The 24,007-nt window shown below is 37.5% G+C and overlaps 1 protein-coding gene across 1 annotated transcript in view; it reads right to left on the reverse strand.

Annotated features, from left to right (window-relative positions):
• Nucleotides 1–24,007, reverse strand: part of LOC121381838 — a 39,597-nt gene that overhangs the window by 10,102 nt on the left and 5,488 nt on the right. Inside the window, exons 3-6 of the mRNA XM_041511201.1 lie at nt 15,663–15,735; nt 12,667–12,791; nt 10,177–10,246; nt 7,974–8,104 (exon numbers count right to left, since the gene is read on the reverse strand). Of these exons, the coding sequence (XP_041367135.1) occupies nt 7,974–8,104; nt 10,177–10,246; nt 12,667–12,791; nt 15,663–15,735 (399 nt within the window). The remainder of the gene's footprint in view (nt 1–7,973; nt 8,105–10,176; nt 10,247–12,666; nt 12,792–15,662; nt 15,736–24,007) is intronic.

Below are 24,007 nucleotides of genomic sequence, written 5' to 3' on the forward strand. Positions count from 1 at the left end.
ATCTCCATGTCATTACTTCAAAGGAGCTTTTTGGGTACGGGTAAGTCCTCTATTTTCTTACCTCCTCCCATTAATGTTGAATTCACGTGCTCTAACGGTGTCATTGCACGTCCGTTATAGCATATTTGTTGTGCTAGCACAGTAAGTTGAATAAGACTATTAGAAAATTTGTTTCTAATTTTCATTATTATTCATACTTACCTAGTGCTAGCACAACAAACTATACCTCCCACCCACCCCTATGAGGCTTTCCCTCGGTGAGTGGACTTTGAACCGAGAATGAAGTTACAGGTAGCCCGTGCAAGGATAGCATTGCGCATATCCGGCAAGGGAGAGAATTCTGCAGTGTGTAGGTATGACTCAGGTTGAATAGCATATTTGTTGTGCTACCACTAGGTAAGTATGAATAATAATGAAAATTAGAAACAAATTTTCTAATTATCTCGTACACTGTCATCTGATAACTCGGATAGACTTCTTTGCCCGGTGAGAGCATTGAAGTATTATTTGGAGCGTACGAAAAACCGGCGGCAGGGTAAAAAGAGATTGTTTATTTCTTATACCATTAGGCCGGGTGATGTCACAAAAAATGCTTTGTCTCGATGGATAGCAGCTACCATCAAGCTAGCATATGAGATGGCGGGTGATCATGTATTACGGAATTTCTCTGTTAAACCACATGAGATCCGAGCCATTTCTGCTTCGCTGAATTTTCATGACTCTTTAGATATTATAAAGGTCATGAATGCAGGGGTTTGGAAAGGACGGCACACTTTTGACCGTTTCTATTTCCGGGATATGGCGGTTGGTCCTGACGGTACGCGTAGGATCCAGACAGTCATTGCGGCTCAACACGTCGTGTCTGTGCGCAGGGCAACGGAAAGGGGTCGACCTCTTTTCCGTCCGACTGCCATCGATTCACGCTTCGGACATGTTTAACACTCCACCCTTTTCTGAGGGATGGGGGTTTTTGAGGTGTTGTCTACCGTTTCCTCTCCCTGGGGAGATGTTTTTCCTCCCTTTCATGGGGATGAGTTTTTCTTTTGGGAAGCCCCTTTTTATTCCCAAAAGTTGTTTTTTTGACTCCTTGTTACCGTATGTCGTGGTTCGTCCTATCTCCATGTCATTACTTCAAAGGAGCTTTTTGGATACGGGTAAGTCCTCTATTTTCTTACCTCCTCTCATTAATGTTGAATTCACGTGCTCTAACGGTGTCATTGCACGTCCGTTATAGCATATTTGTTGTGCTAGCACAGTAAGTTGAATAAGACTATTAGAAAATTTGTTTCTAATTTTCATTATTATTCATACTTACCTAGTGCTAGCACAACAAACTATACCTCCCACCCACCCCTATGAGGCTTTCCCTCGGTGGGTGGACTTTGAACCGAGAATGAAGTTCAGGTAGCCCGTGCAAGGATAGCATTGCGCATATCCGGCAAGGGAGAGAATTCTGGAGTGTGTAGGTATGACTCAGGTTGAATAGCATATTTGTTGTGCTAGCACTAGGTAAGTATGACTAATAATGAAAATTAGAAACAAATTTTCTAATTTGATGCACTAATATGTTTCTTTACCAGTTAATGAAATTGAGTAATATAAATCAAAAGTCTACATCAGAGCGAACATTTAGTCCGCGCATTAGACCCAACGCACTTTGTCGTGTACGCGATTTAAACCCGAACAACCATGACGTCTCATACTTCTACGGTCGATATTGGCGATGACTTTGATATTTCTAATTGTTTTTCTTCTGTGAGACAGTCATCTTCCGTTGATGATTGAATGAATGAATGAATGATTGAATGAATGTTTAACGACACCCCAACACAAAAATACACATCGGTTATTGGGTGTCATAAAAAAATGTAAAAAACGCAGTGTAAAAAACTGTGGAGAATACAATACAATACAAATAATAAGGTAAGTATATTTAAAATTTGTGTATACAAATCAAAGTGTTTTCAAAATATTAAACATTAAAGGGACATTCCTGAGTTTGCTGCAATTTTTATCGACTAACAGAGACATTTTAACGAATGTAATTACATATCAAATATACCTTTTCTGCACAAAATATTTGTGGCTGTATATTAAACGTGTTTCTGATCATTCTATAGCCCGAGTACTCTGACTGTAAGAGAGCTAGACGGACATTTGGACATAAATACGCTCTCATTACAATCAGAGACCAAGCTATGTATTTTTTTGGCAATTCCCGACAACCAAAAAGTTGGCAAAGATTTCCGCTCTAATATCACAACAATCCTATGTTTGACGTTAAATACTTTTACATCGATCATTTTCGAGTTAATTGATTTTAAAAAATTCCACATATTAATCACTAATACACACACTACAGAAAGAAACCCGACAGCACCCATATTCAGCTAAGCTTCGGCAAACTCCGGACAGCAGAATTCTAAGTTCGCCGACCTATATCGTGACGTTGCGTCACATGATCGCCCACTCAGCCATTCCGTCTACTAGGCGGAATCGCCCAGTGGGCGATCACGTGATCCACGTCACGAAATAGTGTCACGAAGCTAGCTGAATGTGGGTGCTGTTGGATTTCTTTCTGTTCTATGTGTATTAGTGATTAATATGTGGAATTTTTTTTAATCAGTTAATTCGAAAATGATCGATGTAAAGGTATTTGACGTCAAACATAGGATTGTTGTGGTATTAGAGCGGAAATCTTTGCCAACTTTTTGGTTGTCGGGAATTGCTAAAAAAAAATAAAAAATACATAGCTTGGTCTCTGACTGTAATGAGAGCGTATTTATATCCAAATGTCTGTCTAGCTCTCTTACAGTCAGAGTACTCTGGCTAATCATTCTAGTATTTGTACTACGTTAAATTTCATTTTATTGCCTAACATATTTTTTTTTCGTACATACGAAATGTGGTGCACAGTCAGTATACACTGACAATGTTACACCGAGGAGGAGGGACCTTCTTTTAAATAAATGAATCTGTCAAATACGTATGGCCGATACGGGCACGGCACAAGAATACTTCATCCTTCCTGCACCGCCGATAGGAAGACTGCCACTCTCCCATGACTAGATTAACAGAATGAAGCTTGTTCGCGACCGCACCGTCCCAATCATCTGGCTAAGTTGAAAAAGTATATTGGTTAATATAATATTTAAAATAATTGTAGGGGACACCAACACCGACATGGGGCAAATTCGGAGCCCTTAATGCCAACATTGTTGGGTAACCAACAAAATATAACATCTTTACTGGCAATGGATTAAAAGATACACTTTCGTATCACCATCCCAACTAAGGGATACTCTAATTCCATGTACTGGCGAGCTTCGAGACACGAAAGTGAGTCAGTAACAATAATGTATTTTGGAAGCACACGAATCTTTAATCTGTTCCAAGGTTTTAACGATTGCACAAATTTCAGCTGTAAAGATTGATGCTGAATCAGGCAATCTCATGGAAAATATTTTGTCTCGTGGAAAAACTGCAGTAGAAACCACATAATTCCTATCCCGTGATCCGTCTGTGTAAACAGGGATGTATTCACGGTAACTATCTTGGATTTCCATGAAATGTTGTTTATAAATAACTGCATCTGTACGATCTTTCTTTAGATGTATAAGATCGAATACAATTTTCGATGGATTGATACACCTGAGTGGCAAAACAAAATATTAAAGAGTTTCCAAAATCTCCGTTAAATCAATGTTGGAAACTGACCCAAAAAATGCCTAATGCGAAGACTATATGTTCAGATGGCATTCGGCTTCGCATCAAACAACTTCATATATTTGTTATAAAAAACGGCGTTTTGTGCAAGATGTTTCGGTAAAGATTTAATCTTGATACCATACTCCAACGGAAGCTTTGCACGTTTATCACCTAAACTAGGTTCGAGTGCATCAACGTACAAGCTCTCCACAGATGTTATGAAAGCAACAAGACAGCCTAAGTCCATGGTTGTGTATAGGATCTAATATGTGCAAATAAGACTTTCGTGCTGACCCATATACAATGCATCCATAATCAAGTTTTGATCTCACAAGATATCTATACAGACGAAGCATAACCTTTCGGTATGCTCCCCAATCAGTCTTGCCAATAACTTTCAAAACATTAAGGGCCTTTAATTCTTTCTTTTTAACATATTTTAAATGGGGAACAAAAGATAGCCTTCTGTCAAAAATAAACCCAGAAACTTAATTTGGTCCCCTCCACAATTGGAATCGGAGTGTTGTCCAGTAACAGCTGTGGTTCTAAATGGTGAGTTAGTTTCTATCAAATATGTATACAGACTGTTTTTGACTGAGAACCAAACGCCATTATCAGTTGCCCATTGTTCAAGTTTATTCAAACAAAGTTGCAACTGACGTTCATTTGTAGTCATATTGGCCGATCTGTAGCAAATCTGAAAATCATCAACATACAACGAGCTATCAACACCAGGTTTAAAACATTGGATGATGCTGTTTATTTTCACAGAAAATAGGGTAAAAATGACAGGATTCCACCTTGACGTACACCCATCTCCTGCGGGTGGGTATCCGAGTAAGTGGATCCAACTCGTACCTTGTAAAACGTATTTTTTAAGCAATTTGAAATAAAATCGGGCAAACGACCCCTTAGGCCCATGCGATGAAGGTCTTTTAAAATCTCATACTTCCACGTGGTATCGTAAGCTTTTTCCAAAGAAAGAAAGATTGACACTAAGTGTTGATTATGGATAAAAGCTTCCCTATAAAACGTTTCAAATCTAACAAGATGATCGACCGTGCTATGTCTAGGCCTGAACCCACATTGCACGTTAGTAAGCAGTTTGTGGGAATCAAGATACCAAACAAGTCTACGGTTGATCATTCGTTCCACGGTTTTACAAATGCAACTTGTCAAAGCATCAGGGCGATAACTGGTAGAATTCGTGGGATCCTTACCAGGTTTTGGAATATTAATAATAATTGCTTTCCTGCAATCAGAAGAAAAGTCATCAGAACCAATAGTGATGATTGAGGTATATATTTTAGTAACTGATTTTATCTGGCCCTGCTAAAGTGTCATGGACGCTACGTACAGCATCCTGCAACTCTTCCACAGAGTAGCCTGTTGTATACCTCAGCATTCTAGGTTGCTTTTCAGCTATGTTTTTAGCAAATGTAAAAGCATCTGTACTGAAATCAGAAGACGAGTTATGTGAAAAATGATCTGCCAAGGCATTGGCAATGTCACGATGGGATGTGACTGGTACTGTTGACAGATAATTGACGAACTGTATTACTGGATTCCTTACCTTTGATCTTACGGATCCTATTCCAGACAGATTTTACAGATGTTTACGAATTTAGCTTGGATACAAAGTTTCTTCAAGATCATTTCTTACTCTCCCTCTGATCTCTCTGCGAACTTTACCGGCCTCGGTGGCGTCGTGGTTAAGCCATCGGTCTACAGACTGGTAGGTACTGGTTCGGATCCCAGTCGAGGCATGGGATTTTTAATCCAGATACCGACTCCAAACCCTGAGTTAGGGCTCCGCAAGGCTCAATGGGTAGGTGTAAACCACTTGCACCGACCAGTGTTCCATAACTGGTTCAACAAAGGTCATGGTTTGTGCTATCCTGCCTGTGGGAAGCGCAAATAAAAGATCCCTTGCTGCTAATCGGAAAGAGTAGCCCATGTAGTGGCGACAGCGGGTTTCCTCTCAAAATCTGTGTGGTCCTTAACCATATGTCTGACGCTATATAACCGTAAATAAAATGTGTTGAGTGCGTCGTTAAATGAAACATTTCTTTCTTTCTCTGCGAACTTTAGCCCTAGCAGTGCGATAAGAGGTTCATGTTTGAACCTCTTGAGGGTCCTGTTTTGCTCTTTGATTGCATCTTTGCAATTATCATTAAACCATGGTGCACTGAAACGCTTTGGTACTGCCGAAATTTTAGGAATAGTTTCATCTGCAATGTCCTTTAGAATGTAAGTAAACAAAGACATGGGATCATCAGCACCGATAATGTCAGACTGTTGCAGTAGTTGATGTTAGTTAGTAGTTGATGTAACTACTCTGGGGAATATTTTCATTAACAATAATGGAAACACCCCCAGATGATATATACTCTTCTTAAAACGTAGGGGAACCTGGAATATTAATGTTAATATCAACTATTAGACCGAACATACGTTTTGACCACACATATCCTAGTAAAGAACGTTCAGGTCTGTTTATAAACACACTGAAACACATTCCATAGTTTGCACATGCATCACGCAGTTGCCCCGTACACGTGCGTGGGGTGTCATTCTCGATTTTAACAATTTCCAGGGAGGTCCATTAATCACAGTGGAACATTATTTCTGTCAATCTTTTCATTCTGTTGATCATACAGTTGTTATTGTTTTGTTTTTATCCTGCAAGATCTTTAGTGGTCATAAAACCTACTGTAATACTGAACTACCGGTTGTAATGTTTGCACAATTAATGCATTATTATCATATAACTATTCCCCACAGCTAATATACCTTACATTTTAGAAATTGTAAATTCTTATTAGAGTTCCCCTACTTTTTTTGAAGAGTATATTATCAGTTTGGTGAAAGTTATTGTACAGTCAAAATCGGGCTTAAGCCCACGGCAGTTCCACTGAATAATTTTATTTATCATCAGGTGGGAGAATGGGAATTATCTTTGGCTTTGGTGATGATCACTTTGATTGTAGATGATCAAGTGATGATATTTTCATCTCGTCATCCACATCATCCAAAGCCTCAAACATATTGCTGGTCTGAACGGAATTCTGTCCAGCCTTTTTAATCCGACCAGAACAGTGATCCTTACTGGGTGACTTGTCTTTTCTTGTCAAGGGGAGAATGGGTACTGGTACCCCAGCACTCGACCTACCTGAATCCAAAGACACCTGTGTTGTATTAGTAGAGGTAGTAACAACAGCAGCAGTAGGAATTTGTTTCTTTTTCTGAGATGTTTCCTTCTGCTGCTGGGCAGTTTTTGCTGCTTGCTGTCCTGCTTTTTCTCTGTCAGAAATTACCTTTGATTTCTTCATGTTGGCAAATTTTGGCCATAATTTGAATTGTACAGTTCATCGACCATGCCCCCACCCACCAACAAAGGGGCATGATGCTGCGGATAAACCAGCATACACTCATGCCCTGGATACATGGCTGATTTACTCAGGCAATAATAATAATAATAAATCAACTGATTGACCCTAGCCACCGCCCCAAGACCAACAAATATAAATGATTATTTATACAATGTTTGTTCGTGGCTAAAATCAACAAAACAAAGGTTGTTTGCTCTTAAGCTTGGCGTGACCAGCCGATTGATCAGGTCGGGCCTCCTTGACTACCCTTCTATTTGAACTTTGTTAGTCCATAAGGAGAGTTGTACTATATTAGCCATTCTCATAGAGAATGTTACACCCCTGCCCCACGATAAGGTTACGGGTCTTCCGTTGATATGCCTGAAATTTGTGTACCTATATCTTCCACTGACATGGCTGTAATGTCAACTTCCGATAGTATTATACCTGCATCTTCCGTTGATATGCCTGAAACGTCAACTTCCAATAGTATTATACCTGTATCTTCCGTTGACATGCCTGAAACGTCAACTTCAAATAGTATTATACCTGTATCTTCCGTTGACATGCCTGAAGTGTCAACTTCCACTAGTATTATACCTGTATCTTCCGTTGACATGCCTGAAACGTCAACTTCCAGTAGTATTATACCTGTATCTGCCGTTGATATGCCTGAAACGTCAACTTCCAATAGTATTATACCTGTATCTTCCGTTGACATGCCTGAAACGTCAACTTCCAATAGTATTATACCTGTATCTTCCGTTGATATGCCTGAAATATCACCTGCCGATAGTATTGGATCTGTAGAAGAGAGAGAGAGAGAGAGAGAGAGAGAGAGAGAGAGAGAGAGATTGAGAGAGAGATTAAGAGAATGAAAGCACCTGCACCTACCAGTACAGTTCAGTGATGTTGCTTTATCGTCAATGTATGTAACTACATTGCTTCGGGTAGTGCTTCCATCACAACTAAATTCATTTACGTCTGATATAGCGGTTACGCAGGCCTTGACAGCAGTTATGGCCCTGAAAATGATTTGTTTGAAAGGTAAGCAGAAGAAAAATAACCACATCAATTTTCAGTAATAAAATCATACTGCTATATGTTTAAAGAAAACTTTACAGTAAATTTTCAAATAGCACTTTTGTTTCATTATCACCGGAAGATACCATTGTTATAAAGATGGAAGTGATGTAACGACAGACGGAAAGCGTCATATTTGGAAAGAAAGCTTAGGTCTTACTACACAGTTCACTTACGGGTGACAGTTCATTTATCACGGTTCACTATAGTTCCTAATTGTGACATATGTTGTGGTTCACATATTCACTTCTAGTAATTGGGGAAGAATTAAAACAATTGGGTTTTTTCAATGGTAAGCCTTCTGGCAGGATTTTGCCCAAGTTATTTTGTAATATTGTGCATTGATATTTTGGGACATGGGTATAGCGGAAGAGCCGGTGGTTGTGAATGGGTTCCCGAACCAGCTGTTCGGACCGGTACTACAGCCAGATGCGGTCATATAACTAAAATCTGAGACGGAAATGTTCTCAATTTTGGAGTGAAAAGAACTCCTTATATAATGTATGTTGTTAGTGCCAACGAGAACCCGTTCTATTGCCAATCTTCATTTGAAGTTGGTCAATTTAACATGGATTTCAGTGGTATGTATAATGAGACCTTAGCTAGGCGTACCATCACAACAGATTCAGAACATACCTATTACAAGTACTTTCATATTTGTTATAAGGAAACAGACATGTTAAAACTACTATTTAAATGGTCTAGTTATAATTTGTGCACCGCGTCATTACTATGGTTCTATGCCAAGGCGCCGTCTTTGTAAAACGCACATGACTCCAGATGCGGTCTTCCGACTGCTGCCCAAATGAACAACCAAACAATAACATTAAACACAAGATATCATGATGTTGTCAAGTTCATCCGTCTCAGCGACTGGAACATGACCGTACAAGTCCAAGCGTGGCACTTTGGGGTTTTTCTAGTGTTGACATATATCGACGAATCCCGGAAATCGCCCTCGGTGGAGTAATGGTTAGGTCTTACTACACAGATGTCATCTGCCACTGAAACCCATGTTAAATTGCCCAACTTCAAATGAAGATTACCAACAGAACGAGTTATCGTTGGCACAAATAACATACACCATTGCGAACATACATTATATTTTCACTCCAAAACTGAGAACATTTCCATTTTTTGCTTTTCGACCGCATCTGGCTGTAGTAACGGTCCGAACAGGTAGTCCATTAACCGATTCACCCCGGCTGTCTCTTGCGCTATTTGTCTATGTCTCAAAAGGTCAATGCACAATATTACAAAATAGCATGAGCAAAATACAGCCAGAAGGCTTACCATTAAACATACATATTGTTTTAATTCTTCACCATTTCCTAGAAGTGAATATGTGAACCATAACTTGTGTCACAATTAGGAACTATAGTGGACCGTGATGAATGAACTCTCACCCGGAAGTGATCTGTGTAGTGAGACCTTACACCATTTATTAAGGTCTTTAGGTACCGGGTTTGCACCCAGACGAGTATAACCGGCTCAATGGAGAGGTGTAAAACCACTACACTTACTTCCAACTCACTAACAACTAACATCTACTGGAAACCATTAACCCACAGAGACGGATCTAGGTGGGCCAGGGGCCCGCCCCCACCCCTAAATTTTGCGATAGTTATAATTTTATTATATATTAATTTTCTTTCTTTTTTTACGATCCCCCTCCAAATCTCCCCCTAAGTTCCCTTGGCATTCCACTTCATGTCACTACCCCCACCCCCCCCCCCCCCCCCCCAAATGGATTTTCTGGATTCGCCACTGACCCACTAATATGACATGGATAGACAGCCTAGACAGCCGATACATTTTTCATACTTAAGGTCGCGGGCTGTCAATGTCATGTGAATCGGTGAAGTAGGTTTGAATGCCGCCAATTCACATATAAATTTTTTTTTTATTATTAATAACAGAACACCTCCGAGTAAATGCACATCCAAATTGTCTAAAACATACCACCATCATTAATAAATTTGCGTGGGAGAAATATATTCTAATTAAAACTTACGCGCAGTTCAGTTCGCTTGTGCTTCTGTCGTTTGTGAAATACAAAACATGGCACTTGCAGGTTTCAGAGACTGAAATGTGAAAAGTAAAATTTATATTTTATGATACATGTAATACAGGTGCCGTTTAGTTAATTACAGTACATAGTGATTGAGACATGATGGCTAAAACATTCAGCATGTCTATTGTAAAAGTTAATAAATAAACACTCGATTGGCAAACTCCGGTTATGTGTGTAAACGAACCGCATGTGACCAGTTGTGTGTATTGTGCTTTAGTTAAATTAAATTAATAATGAAATAATACCTTTCCTTTATTTACAATGATTACTTTCATAAAATAAAAGTAATCCTGTTGGAAATTAATAAATAATGTACTTTTTGAAGAAACCGTTGAAGCAGACGTCAAGAGGAGTTCTATTTTCGGCATTGACGGGTACGTAAGTGTTTTCATATTTTGATTTAGTTTTAGATTACAACTAAACAAGTATGTCTTACTAAGTAATAAATTAGTTGTACAAGACATATAAGAATATTATCTAACAGAAAATTATTATATAAATTAATATCTTAAAGGGACCTTCCTGAGTTTGCTGCATTGTAAGATGTTTCCGACTACTAATCTACTTCTACGATTAAATTTACATATTAAATATATTTTCTTGTTTAGAATGTCATTGTCTGCATATTCAGTGTGTTTATGGTCGTCTTAATATTTGTAAAAAGCCCAAACTGGATTTTGTCTTTTAATAATTTACGAAAAAAAATATTTTAGGTAATAAAATGAAATTTTACCTAGTACAAATATTAGAACGATCAGAAACACATTTAATATACAGCCACTAATATTTTATGCCGAAAAATGTATTTGATATGTAATTACAATCGTTAAAAAGTATCTATTAGTCGATAACACCTTAAAAATTGCAGCAAACTCAGGAATGTCCCTTTAACAATTGGACTTTAATTTGACTGAAAACTATTTGAAACCGCCCTCACGTCATTGTAAACAACAAAATCCCGTTTTGTGCTTAGAGCTTCTATGGCGTGGAAATTAACTTCAAATAACATTAACTTCAATAAAATATATTTTGTTTACGCTATTTCCGGCTGTAACAGAAATAGAGGTAATTAATACCGTGACCAAAATATATATTCGGACGCCGTGTTAATCGCTAGATAGACTTAGGTTACTGATTTACCACGTCCGTCTGTTTGTTCCTTTTTTATTTCGCCCCAGGAATTATCTCCCCTCCACTTTAATTATAAATTCGTCTCGGGCACCTTTACATCACACAGAGAAGAATACAAATGTATTTAGGCCTATGTAAATAAAGCTAGTGTTATTTATATTATTTGTTGATCTTGCTGTTTTTAGTAGTGTGCTATTTATGACAACAAAGCTTATTTATTGTATAAATATTTGGCCGATCGGTGTGTGGTGCATTTGACCAACTAGTAGTTGCACTTAGAAATATATAAACGGTCACGGCAACGCTACCACGTAACCCACACCACCCCGAATCGGTAACAGTGACTGTCATCTAACGAGTTTCTGTTGATTTCTATATGACTACCACTCGCTGTAGCAGTGGAAATATATTTGAGTCATTCCGGCATTAATGTCTGTGACGTTACTTTTCATTAATTACAGCAGATATTCACACACAATATATAATACATCAATTCTAATGCGTTATTTAGTGGTACAAAGCTGCAGCAGCCGATCATATTTAGTCTTTACAATATCTAACAACTACGACTTTAATCCAAAATGCCACTTGTCTGAATGAATGAATGAATGAATATTTAACGACACTCCAGCACGAATAATACATCGGCTATTGGGTGTCAAACTATGGTATATGCAAACATTAAGTGGTGATCAACATCGATATATAAAAATGCAACTGTTAAATTAAAGCACATTGTAAAGAACTGTGCAAAAAATACAAATATCACAGATAGATAAAATTAAAATTTAGAATAAAAGTCAATATCTCGAAGAAATTGCAATAAAAGTTGAGGATGGAATCGAAAGGATTCCATCGCATCTCTTCGTCCAAAGATATTTTTTCTAGTTTCTCTTAGATGAATACACTCCACCAAAATGTGGTATAACATCAGAGTACACTGACAGTGCTCACACTGAGGTGGATGATCTGTCTTCGAGATAAATGAATGAGTCAAGTATGTATGACCGATGCGAGTACGACACAAGACTATTCCATCCTTCCTGCACTGTACATAGGAGGACTGCCACTCTCCCGACTAGCTTGAAGCTTGTTCGCAACCGCACCGTTACACGTATCGTGCCAAGTCGAAAAGATAAATTGGTTAACACTATGTTTAAAATCAGTATAAGGTACACCAATCCTGGCAAAGCAGACTTGGCAGCTGAATCTGCCTTTTCATTACCCCTGATGCCAACACCAAGCGTCTGATATCCTAGTATAATGTCCGAGTGCAATGCATGTTGAAGAATCACTTACGGCAGTCTGCTACTGCTGTTGTGGCCTGTTGTTTGGCAAACAGCACCGTGTCTTTGAACGGAGACTCATTGCAGCTGGTGGTGTCCGGATCGTTGATGTAACACGCAAGTTCGGCTTTGTAAGCACTGAAAATATACACCAAAACTGACTGACTGACTAACATACTCACTTGCTGACAAACTAACACATAGACTTACTAACCGATTCACCGACTGACCGACTGGTTGACTCGCTATTTCATCGAATGAGTGACTTACTGATAATGGAATGAATGAATGAATGAATGAATGAAAAGAAGAATAAATCAGTCACTTTTACAAAATGGTTCGATCCATTGATAATGGAAAAGTGCTACTTTGTCGTTAGATATAGCTAACATGGGGCAACGGCGGGTTTCCATCTGTATTGTGTCTGTGTTACCATAAAAACGATGCATTTAGTCTGCAGTTGTGTGTTTTCAATCATACTTTACGAGCGAAAGCGAGTGTTGTAAGATTAAAACGATACAAGTTGTAATATAAACGGTTTCACACAGAAACGAGTATAATAATTTATTTATTACACCGTACATCAATGAAAAAAAAGAAGCACATAATGACTTCCAAAATAACTAAACAAGACATGAAAATGCATAGATCAAAGACTGGTGGGGGGAGGGAATGACGTCATATTGTGGTCATTTTATTTAATTATGCTGCTATTTCCGATATAAAAATATGAATCGAAACAACGATGGGCACACGTTTTGTTTTGTATGAAGATCTTATCTATGCGGACTTGTATTGTGTGACACAGTTGATCACCTGATCAGAGGTCATGTCCTCTGAAAAGACGTATTCCACAATGCGAAGAGACGATAAATATCACATGAGTATCTCTTCCACCGCGGTGTAATAAATAATATTTCATACCTGTGAGAGATAACGGAATTAATGAATGAATGAATGTTTAACGACACCCCAGCACGAAAAGAGAGACAACGGAGTTTAATAACAAAATCGGAGATCACATTATGAGATACCGTTTTCCTTAACAAAGCTGGCCAGAATGGGGTCAACACAATGTGACGTAAGATTTTGTAGATTTCTTATTGAAAGCAGTGCAGTTCAGCCAGATCGAGCAGAAAAACGTCCAGCACACTGGTTTATGCGCTTCATGTTAGAAATAATGATCATTTCGGAAACCAGTCGAAATAGCTCGTAAACGTTAGTGAAAAACGGCTCGCTGAACTTTTTAGTTTTAAAAGCTCCGTCGAATAAACTATTATTTTGTGAAATCAAAATCTGGGTTGTTAACCTCGATTGTGGGCGGGGCCTATGCTGACACTCGAACACCAACTGTTCTGGATGTATACATTTGTTTGATGAATTCTAAGCAATAATTATAGGTAGGTAATAAATAAAATACTACAATATTAAAATACTAATAATACGCTTTCGCTCGCTAGATACCAATTTCTAATACACTCGTTTATAAAAATGGTATTAAATTGAACGTCGTGCAGTTATTCTCTATATATACCCCAGTCACGTGGTGTATGACGTTGAAGTTTGTTATAGATGTGGTCATGGGCGCACGGTCTCCCAGTTTTGTAGGGGGGGGGGCAGACTGGCTTTTGCCCAAATTAAACAAAAATGCCCGAATCTGGATAACAACATTTATTCATATTAGCATTACTACCAAACAGCTATATTGGATTGCAAACGAATCACTACACATTTTTACATGGATTTACAACTAATGTTGAGGGTAGAATGATGAAAATACATGGTAAAAAGGTCTCAGGTTAACACATTTTGCCCGGATATCTTTATCATTTTTGCCTGCATTTGAGATTTTGCTCCAGCAATAGAGGGGCAGTTGTCCCCGCCCCCTGTCTCGTATGTTTATGGGTGTGGCAGTTCATTTATACAAAATATAAATATCCTAACGTGATTAAAACTATGACATAAGCATACTAGACTAGGGACGGTGGCTAGGGGAGCGGTAAAATGTCAAACATTTGGTAATTCTGACAGTCTTAGTGAGGAAACCCTCCACATCCTTCCGTTAGTAGCAAGGGATCTTTTACATACACCATCCCACAGACAAGAAAGCACATACCACGGCCTTTGATATACAAGACGTGGTGCACTGGCTGGAAGGAGAAATAGCCCAATGGACCCACCAACGGGGATCGTTTCCAGATGGACCGCGCTTCAGACAAGCACTTTACCACTGAGCTACGTCCAGATTCCGCCTATACTCTGTGATTTTAAACTGAATAATATAAATATGATATGACGTAAAACGTACAAACAGTAAACTCTATTGAATATACCCCGTAATATATCTGCATTTTATAAGATTATTTTAATAAGCAAATTTATAAATGAATGGTTACTATGGTAACAAAAATGGTAGCTGGTATAAATGGTAAAAATTAACAAAATCCATCCAAAAAGTAGACATGTTTGTTTTTTTCTAAAATATTTAGTATTCAAAATATATTCAGTAAACGTTGTGGTTACTCAAAAACGAAGCTTACCTTTAACCTAACTGTTAGGTAATATATTCAGAAGGTAAGTTATATGGAGACTAACTAGTTAATGACGTCGGCTATCTGCTGTATCCTGTGAAGGTAAGAATGGGAAATTCCGCGACGCTCTATCCGCCTTCATATTCTGTCAACAGAAACGGTTGTTGCAGGATAAAGCAAATATCCGACGTCATTAATTAGTTATCTTTATCCTGCAGACCATAAACTCTAAGGGGAAATCTATTATTTCTGTTATTTCAGCCACATTGTACGATGACCTAAAGGTCAAATCAGCGATGCGTGTGACGTCACGACAAAAGACATATCCTGCTAGTAACAGGATACGACTTTGCTTTATCCGGCATCATATTCTGTCAATAAAAACGGTGGTTGCAGGATAAATTTATAAAATTGTGTTCCATTTATAGTGTCGTGAGGTATAAAATGAATACAGACTTTGAAGAGAATGTGAACGTACTCGCATTTCTTCTGATTGGTAGATCTGTCTAATTTCCCTCGGTCCACCTGACACTGACAAGTTGCACTCCACGCTGTAATTAAGAAAACAAGACGACATAGCAATACATTTTTAAAGCAACAGGTAAAGGCGCGGATCCAAGGATAGGCGTTGGAGGTGCGGCTCAATTGCCTAAATTTCCAGGGGTGGGGGGGGGGGGGCTGGGAGTGTTGGGGGGGGTTGCTAATAGTAAAAATTTTTATTTCCATTTAAAATAATTCACAACTTGAACCTAATTCATTAAAAAATCATTTAAAGATCTATATCGAAAAACGAACCACGGTTGAAACATTAAATAGAAAATTCGGCATATGATTTGTGAATCCACTCGGAGATAACACGTTGTTCTCTTTCCACTTCAAGACGGAAATGTACGTGTTGTTTTTTTTGTCCTAGTCAGAATAAAAAGGGTTAAAAATCTGGCTTCTGCCCCCCCCCCCCCCCCCCACACACACACACACACACTCCAACCCCACTAGAGACTGCCTCCCTAACTAGATATTGGTCAGATATCATTCCTACGGGCCTGCATTTTATTGAACTTACACAAGAAAAAACGAAATTGGTTCAACGACACATTCAACACATTTTATTTACCGTTATACGGCATTGAACGTTTGGTTAACAATCATACAAATAATGAGAGAGGAAAACCGCTGCCGCCACTCTATGGGCAACTGCTTTTGATGAGCTGATGAAAACGAAATAAGAGTTGAACATCAGCCAGCTCCTATTGTTAACGAGGGAGCCTATTGTTATCGAGGGATCCTATTGTGTGGTCTTCTATTGCATGGGCGTGGTGCAATACTGGAAGTTCCCATCGCGCTATAAATAGATCGCGTCACCCCAGTGGGTTAGGTCTAATAAGGTCATCGTTATTAATGGTAGCGTTTGTCTCATTACTTACCGCTCTTCTCCTACATCTTAACATGAGTCGAAATTAGTCACCCAATCCAGTGTTCCCGTCGCTTAATAGCATCGGATGTATGTTCGTGCACGAGCCAGTGATAAATTTTGGACCGAGAGGGTTCCTAGTTGGCGCGCTAGTAGTATTAGTGTGAAAAGCACACATTGTAGCGTAATCAAATAGGGTCACTGCCGATAATGAAACTTATATTGTTGAGAGGTGTTCAACTGTGTGCAGGAACGTGTGTAACTACGTGTATTGTAAGCGAGGACGTAGAACCTCTTGGTCTGGTACCACTTTAAAAAAAAGTAAATACACGCTAACGACCGATACTAAGATTAACAATAAGCCTGCGGGATATGAATCACACCCAGATGTGATGTAGCATGTTAACTACACGTTTTGAAAACGAAGTGGAAAAATAGAAAAAAAAAGACCCAACGATTTTAAGATTTCCGTATTATGGAATTGATTGAAAGGGGCCTCGCGGAATGACAACATTGTAATGCAAGCAAATTACTACATTCAGTAGAAATGTAGTAGGCAGCATTGCGGTTGGTCAATTATCTAAAACGATGACGACTGAAGGGTGGAACGGAATAGTGGTCTGAAATTACTCAATTCAAAAACACCCAGCATCCTTTTCGGGGAGTACGTAAAACTTTAACAGTCGTGAAAAATGAAGGAAATTTGACAAGTTACACCATATCAAGCAGTGGCTCGCGCACAAGACAATACTCCCTCACGATCGTTACGTACAAAGTTCAAAAGGAACAGAATCGTGGACAGGGAATGAAATGCATTGGTGGGAGTGGACTTAGCGATGTATCTAATCTTTCGTCGGACAATGATGGTGTGAATTCCTGCTGATACTATCAATGTATTACAAGATATATATGGGTTGAACCCCTTTGGGTTTTCCAATTTTGGGTTCTTTTGGGGGGTCCCCGGGAATCCCCTTTTAAGCCAACCCCCTTTTTTTTTGCCCTTTTTTTCTTTTTAAAAATTTTTTCCCAAGGGTTTTAAGGAAATTTTTTTTTTTGGGAAAATTTCCCAAATTTTTTCCCCAAAAAAAAACCCCCCCCCTAACCCCAAAAAAAATTTTTTGGACCCCCCCTTTTTCCCCCAAAAAGGGGGTTTAAAACCCAAATTTCCCCCAGACCCTTTTCCCTTTTAAAAGTTAAAACAAAAAAAAATTTCCAAAAAAAAGGGGGGGGGATTTTTTTTCCTTTCCCCAAACCAAAAATTAAAACCCCCTTTTTAAGTATTTGTAATTTAAAATTTAAAGGGGCCCCAAAAACAAAAAGGGCCCTTTAAAAAAAAAATTTTTTCCCCCTTTTGGGTTTTTTAAAAAAAGGCCGGGAAAAAAAAAAATTTTTTTATTAAAAAAACCCAAATTTTTCACCCAAAAAAAAACCCCTTCCAAAAAGGAAATTTAAAAATCCCCTTTTTTTTTTAAAAAACTTAACCCTTTCCGGTTTTTTTAAAAAAAGGGAAAAGGGCCCAAAAACAAAAGGGGTTTTTGGGAAAAACTTTTTTAAAAAGGGTATTTAAAAAATTTTAAAAAAAAAATTTAAAAGGGGGAAAAAAAATTTCCTTTAAAAAAAAAGGTTTTTTAAAAAAACCCTTAAAAATTTCAAAAAGGGGAAAAAAAAAATTAAAACCTAAAGGAAAAAGGGGGTTTTTTAAAATTTAAACAAAATTTGGGAAAAAAAAAAAAATTTTTGGAAAGTAAATTTTTTTTAAAAAAAAAAAAAAAATGGTTATTCCCAAAAGGGGGGTTTAAAAATTTAAAAAAAAAAAAACCCTTCAGGAAATAAAAAAATTTTTGGAAAACCAAATTTCGGGTTTAAAAAAAAAAAAAAAATTAATTTTTGGTTTTTTTTTTAAACCCTTTAAAAAAAAAAATTTTTGAAAAAATAATTTCGGGGTTTTAAAATTCCCGGAAAACCTGAAAAATGGAAATCCCTTTAAGGGTTTAAAAAACCCACATTTTAAAAAGGGCCAAAAAAAGGGGGGCCCCCAAAAACAAGGAAAAATTATAAAAAGGGGCAACCAAATTTAAAAACCCAAAACCCCCAGAATTCCCCCCAAACCCCCCCAAAAAAGGGGAAAAAAACCAACCATTTTTTTTAAAAAAAGGGGAAACCACCCTTTTTTTATTGGGAAAATTTAAAAGGGCCCCTTTTTCCCCCTTCCCCGGGGGGGGTTTTTTTTGGGGGACCATTTTTTTCCCCCCCAACACCTAAAAAGGAAGGGGAAAAAACCCCCGGTTTTGGGAAAACAAGGTTTCTTTTAAAGGGCCCCCCAAAACCAATTCCCTTTTAAAAAAAAAATTCCCCCTTTCCAAGAAACCCCAAAATTTAAAAAACCCTTTTCCCATTTTCCCAATTTCCAAAACCTTTTTTAAAAAGGGCCCCTTTTTTTTTTCCAAATTTTTGGGGGGCCAACAAAAAAAAATTTTTTTAAAACCCTTTTTCCCCCTTTTTTAACCGCCCTAAACCCCCGGCCCCGGGGGTTTTTTAAAAGAAATTTTTTTCCCCCTTTTTTTTAAGGGGCCAAAACCCAAAAGGGGGAAAAACCCCTTTTCCCCTTTACCCCCTTCCCCCAAAAAAAATTTTTTTTAAACCAAATTTTCCCCCAAAAAATTTTAAAAATTTTGGCCTTTTTTTGGGGGGAAAAAACCCCATTTAAAAAAAGGGGGTTTTTTTTTGGAATTTTTTAAAAGGAAATTTAAGGAAATTTTTAAGGGGAAAAAAAAAAAAAAAATTTTCCAAACCCTTTCCAAAAAAAAATTTTTTGAAAAATTAAAATCCCCCCTTTAAAACCCCCCCGGGGAAAAACAAAAGGGAAATTTTTAAAAAAAAAAAAGGGGGGGGGGGGGGAAAAAAAAAAAAAAAAAAAAAAAAGGGGAAAAAAGGGGAAATTTAAAAACCTTTTTGGGGAAATGGGAACCCAAAATTTAATTTTTTTAAAAAATTTTTTTAAAAAAGGGGAAAATTACCCAAAAAAACCCGGCAAAAAAATTTTAAAAAAACCAATTTAAAAAAGGGAAAAAGGGGAAAAGGGGGGTTTTTGGAAAGGGCCCAACTTTAAAAAATTTAAGGAACCCCCCCCAATTAAATTAAATTCCTTTTAAAAAATTTTTTTTTAAAATTTTGGGGTTTCCCCAATTTGGAAATATTTTTAAAAAAAAAAAATTTTTAAATTTTAAAAATTTTTTAAAAAAAGGGAAAAAAACCCCTTTTTTGGGTTTTTTTGGGAAAAAAAAAAATTTTTAATTTTAAAAAAGTAAAACCCCAAAAAAAAAATTAAAAATTTTTAAAAAAATTTTTTTTAAAAAAAATTTAAAAAATTTTTTTTGGGAAATTTTTTTTTTTTAAAATTAAAAAATTAAAAAAAAAAGGGAAAAATTTAAAAATATTTAATTTAAAAAAAACCCTTTAAAAAAAAACCCCTTTTTTTAAGGGGTTTTTGGCTTTTTTTAAAACCCTTTTAAAAAAGGTTTTTTGGGGGAAAATTTTTTTAAAACCTTAAAAAAATCCCAAAAGGAATTTGGTTTTTCTTTTAAACTAAATTTTTTTTTTTTTTTTTTTTTTTTTTTTTTTTTTTTTTTTTTTTTGGTTTTTGGTTTTTTTTTTTCCCGGAAAAAAAACTTTAAGAAAAATTTTTCTTCCAAAAAAATTTTTTTAAATTTTTTCCCCGGGGGCCCAATTTGGGTTGGCCTTTAAATTGGAAAAAAAAAACCCCCTGTTTTTTTTTTTTTCCCCCCCCTTTTTTTTTAAAATTTGGGGGCCCTTTTTTTAAAAAAAAAATTTCCCCCCGGCCCCAAAACCCAATTTTTTTTAAAAAACCCGGGGGTTTTGGGTTTGTTAAAAATTTTAAAATTTCAAATTTTTTCCTTTTTTTTTAAAAAAAGGGGGGGGGGGTTTTTTTTACCTTTTTTTAAAAAAAAAAATTTTCCCCCCAAAAAAAGGCCTTTGAAAACCCACCTTTAATTGGGGCCCCCCTTTTTGGGAAAACCCCCCGGAAAATTTTTAAAAAAAGGGGTTTTCCCCCCCCCCCGGTTTTTTTTTTTCCAACGTTTAAACTTTTTTTTTGGGGCCCCCAAAACCCCTTTAAACCCCCCCCCTTTTTTTTCCCGTTTCCCCCCGGGAACCCCCCCCTTTTTTTCCCCCCTTTTTTTAAAAACCCTTTTTTGGAATTTAAAATTTTGGAAAAACCCCTTCCGGGAAAAAAAACCTTTTTTTCCCTTTAAAAGGGGGGTTTTTTTTTTTTTTCCCCCCCAAAATTTGGCCCTCCCCCCCCCGACGGGAATCAGAAGCAACAATTTTGTAACAAAAACCAGAAGGTTCGTGCTTCTGATACTGTGTGGTATGTGATACACCTGGGGATGGATTACAACCACTAATTTGTTTGGTAACAGATTCGAAGTCACAATAGATGATAAACGGTACCCTTAGCTGTTTGTGTACACTTTTAAATTCTACCCATTTCTTTTCCTCTGAAGGTAGTCTAACTTTTTGAGTACCGTGTTGAGTACAGTAAGGTGTGTGCTCGCTTAACAAGTCTTGCCTAGAGAAACCATGCAAACATCGTCTACAATAAAAGGTCTGCCCATTGTATTTTGTTCTGTCTCCCAAAAATGTCTCTGCCCTCCCTGACTAAGAAGTAATAAATCAACTTTTTTATGCACCTCAACATTACTTATATGCATAGGAAATACCCCATCCTTCTCATCGTATCCAAATACATTGATAGATAGTTCATTCTGGTCTTCAAATTTGGATATTTGAGAGAGAGGGATAGGCATTGACTTTTAGGTGAAGCTCACTTTCATAAGGTTGGTATTTCGTTACCCTGTTAGAATTATCCTTAAAAGATATTGGGTGAAGCGCTGCCAATATGGACCAGATAAAACATTTTTGGTCTTCGTTCTGAATATTCAGGATAGCTTTCTTCTTAGTCAGGACTTTTGGAAGAGGGATATAGCTGCTACCACTCAATGGAACATATTCAGCTGTATTGACCTCCAAATGTATGATTTGATCGATAGCCCACCCACTCCCTTCAGCTTGAAACTCCTGTGATGATGTGTACAATTTTTGAAATGCCTCTGCTATTTGTTGATCTATTTCAGAAATATTGGTTGTTAAAAAATGTGTACTTCTAAGCACAGGTTCAGCTAATATGCTTTCGTTGTTTTCATCATATTTAATACATTTAATTTTTAATGTTAAGAACCACTTCATACCTTTCTTTTGCAACAAAAACTCATGCAGAATTCTATCTATATTTGCTTCTTCATCTGATAAGAACTGTAAAATGTCAACATCATTTGCATGATTAGGTGTAAGTGTAGTTGTTGACACCGCTCCCTCAAGAGCTTCCACACGTCCTGCTTCGGCCTGATTTCGTCTGTTTTCATATCTTTCACGCCGCCTCACACAGGTGTCGCACTGGTTGACCCGCTGGCTGTAAAATCTCTCGGGAAGTGGATGGTGACACTGTTTACATTCTCGACCTTTCATTGAACAAGCTTGACAAAAACGCTTTCCCGGGAGTAAACACTTAAAATGACCACACCAGTTACATTTATCCAGTCGAGCGGGTAGAGCATTGTTTGTAATACTGTTCACAGTATTCTCTAGTGAGTGAAGACACAGTCGTTTATTTGACACAGGTGATTGTGTGGTCCGCGGTCGCTTGACACCATGCTGACGTGTGTGTGTAATATATTTATCATGACGATTAAAGGAGACTCCACACTGCTCACACTTGTAGTTTTCTCTCATGTGTATAGACCTGTTGTGTCTTAATAGATTTTTCCTTAAAGTAAATGTTTTGCAACACATACTGCAGTCATATCGTTTTGGAGATAATCCAGTCTTTTCACCAGAAAGGTTTGCTGCCAGTAACTCGATCCGCTTCATGTTGACTTCTTCGTCATCAGAGGAATGATGTGCATTAGCCCATTTATCTAACGCTTCGACCGTCTTCACGTTATTCAGAAATTGTCGTTTTTCCGCCATTGGTAAATTGTTACACGTTATAGAAAAAAAACGTCTCAGTTACCTATACGATCTAATTTACCTTTAAAACATTTATTACTGGCGAATATAAAAATCAACAAACTTTTACAAAGTCGCCATCTCGAGATGTTTTCTGCACGAGAGCTATCTGTTGATATGTCTTGATTGGCGATCCGATCATAAATGGCCCAATGACGCTAAACCTAACTCTTTATTGTACATTCAAAATACAAGAATGGACATGCTCATTTTATAATTATTACAGATAGTATAGATAACATGACTGATAACCAATTCATGTAATCAGAGGGGTGGTAGGTTCGATCATACCCTAAAACGATTTCTAACTACATAGCAGTAAAACTGAAATCACCCCTCCGGAATAGACTCAACCAACAATGCAGATGTGTTGTGGAGAGTAGCTAGATATGTGACCTCGATTGAGTAGCATACACAAAAACTTTCGTCTCACTTGAAATCGCGTTTGTCGTCTATACATCAAACAAAATATAATATTAAACCACTGTTCGTTAAACAAGCGTTGTATGAACTAATTTCCAGTAGATTAAGTACAATACTAGTAATAACAAACGCTACCATTAATAACGATGACCTTATTAGACCTAACCGACTGGGGTGACGCGATCTATTTATAGCGCGATGGGAACTTCCAGTATTGCACCACGCCCATGCAATAGATTGATTGATTGAATGTTTGTTTAACGACACCCCAGCACAAAAATACATATCGGCTATTGGGTGTCACAAATGGTAAGTATATGAACATATTTATATAGACTCATGTAAAACCACAGTGTAAGGAGCTGTCGGGGGGAAGTATAATACAATATATAAAATCAAGTTAAGTATATCTTAAATTTTTGTATAGAAGTCAAAGTGTTTTAAAAACTTTACAATTAACATTGGATGGAATTTAAACGATTCCAAAACATTTCTGTTGCCAAATATATCATTTCTTGTCGGCTTGAGATGATCACACTCCACCAAAATGTGCCGCACAGTCAGTGTACACTGACAGTGTTCACACTGAGGAGGAGGGTCCTTCTTTAAAATAAATGAATGCGTCAAATATGTATGGCCGATGCGGGCACGGCATAAGACTACTTCATCCTTCCTGCATCGCCTGTAGGATGACTGCCACTCTCCTAGGACTGCCTTGACAGAATGAAGCTTATTCGCAACCGCATCGTCCCAATCATCTTGCCAAGTCGAAAAGATATATTGGTTAATATGAAATTTAAAATCACTGTAGGGGACACCAACATGGACACGGGGCAAGTTCAAAGCAGACTTGGCAGCAACATCTGCCTTTTCGTTACCCCTAATGCCAACATGGCTGGGTACCC

Source organism: Gigantopelta aegis, chromosome 9 (genome assembly GCF_016097555.1).
Source record: "Gigantopelta aegis isolate Gae_Host chromosome 9, Gae_host_genome, whole genome shotgun sequence".
Lineage (NCBI taxonomy): Eukaryota > Metazoa > Mollusca > Gastropoda > Neomphalida > Peltospiridae > Gigantopelta > Gigantopelta aegis.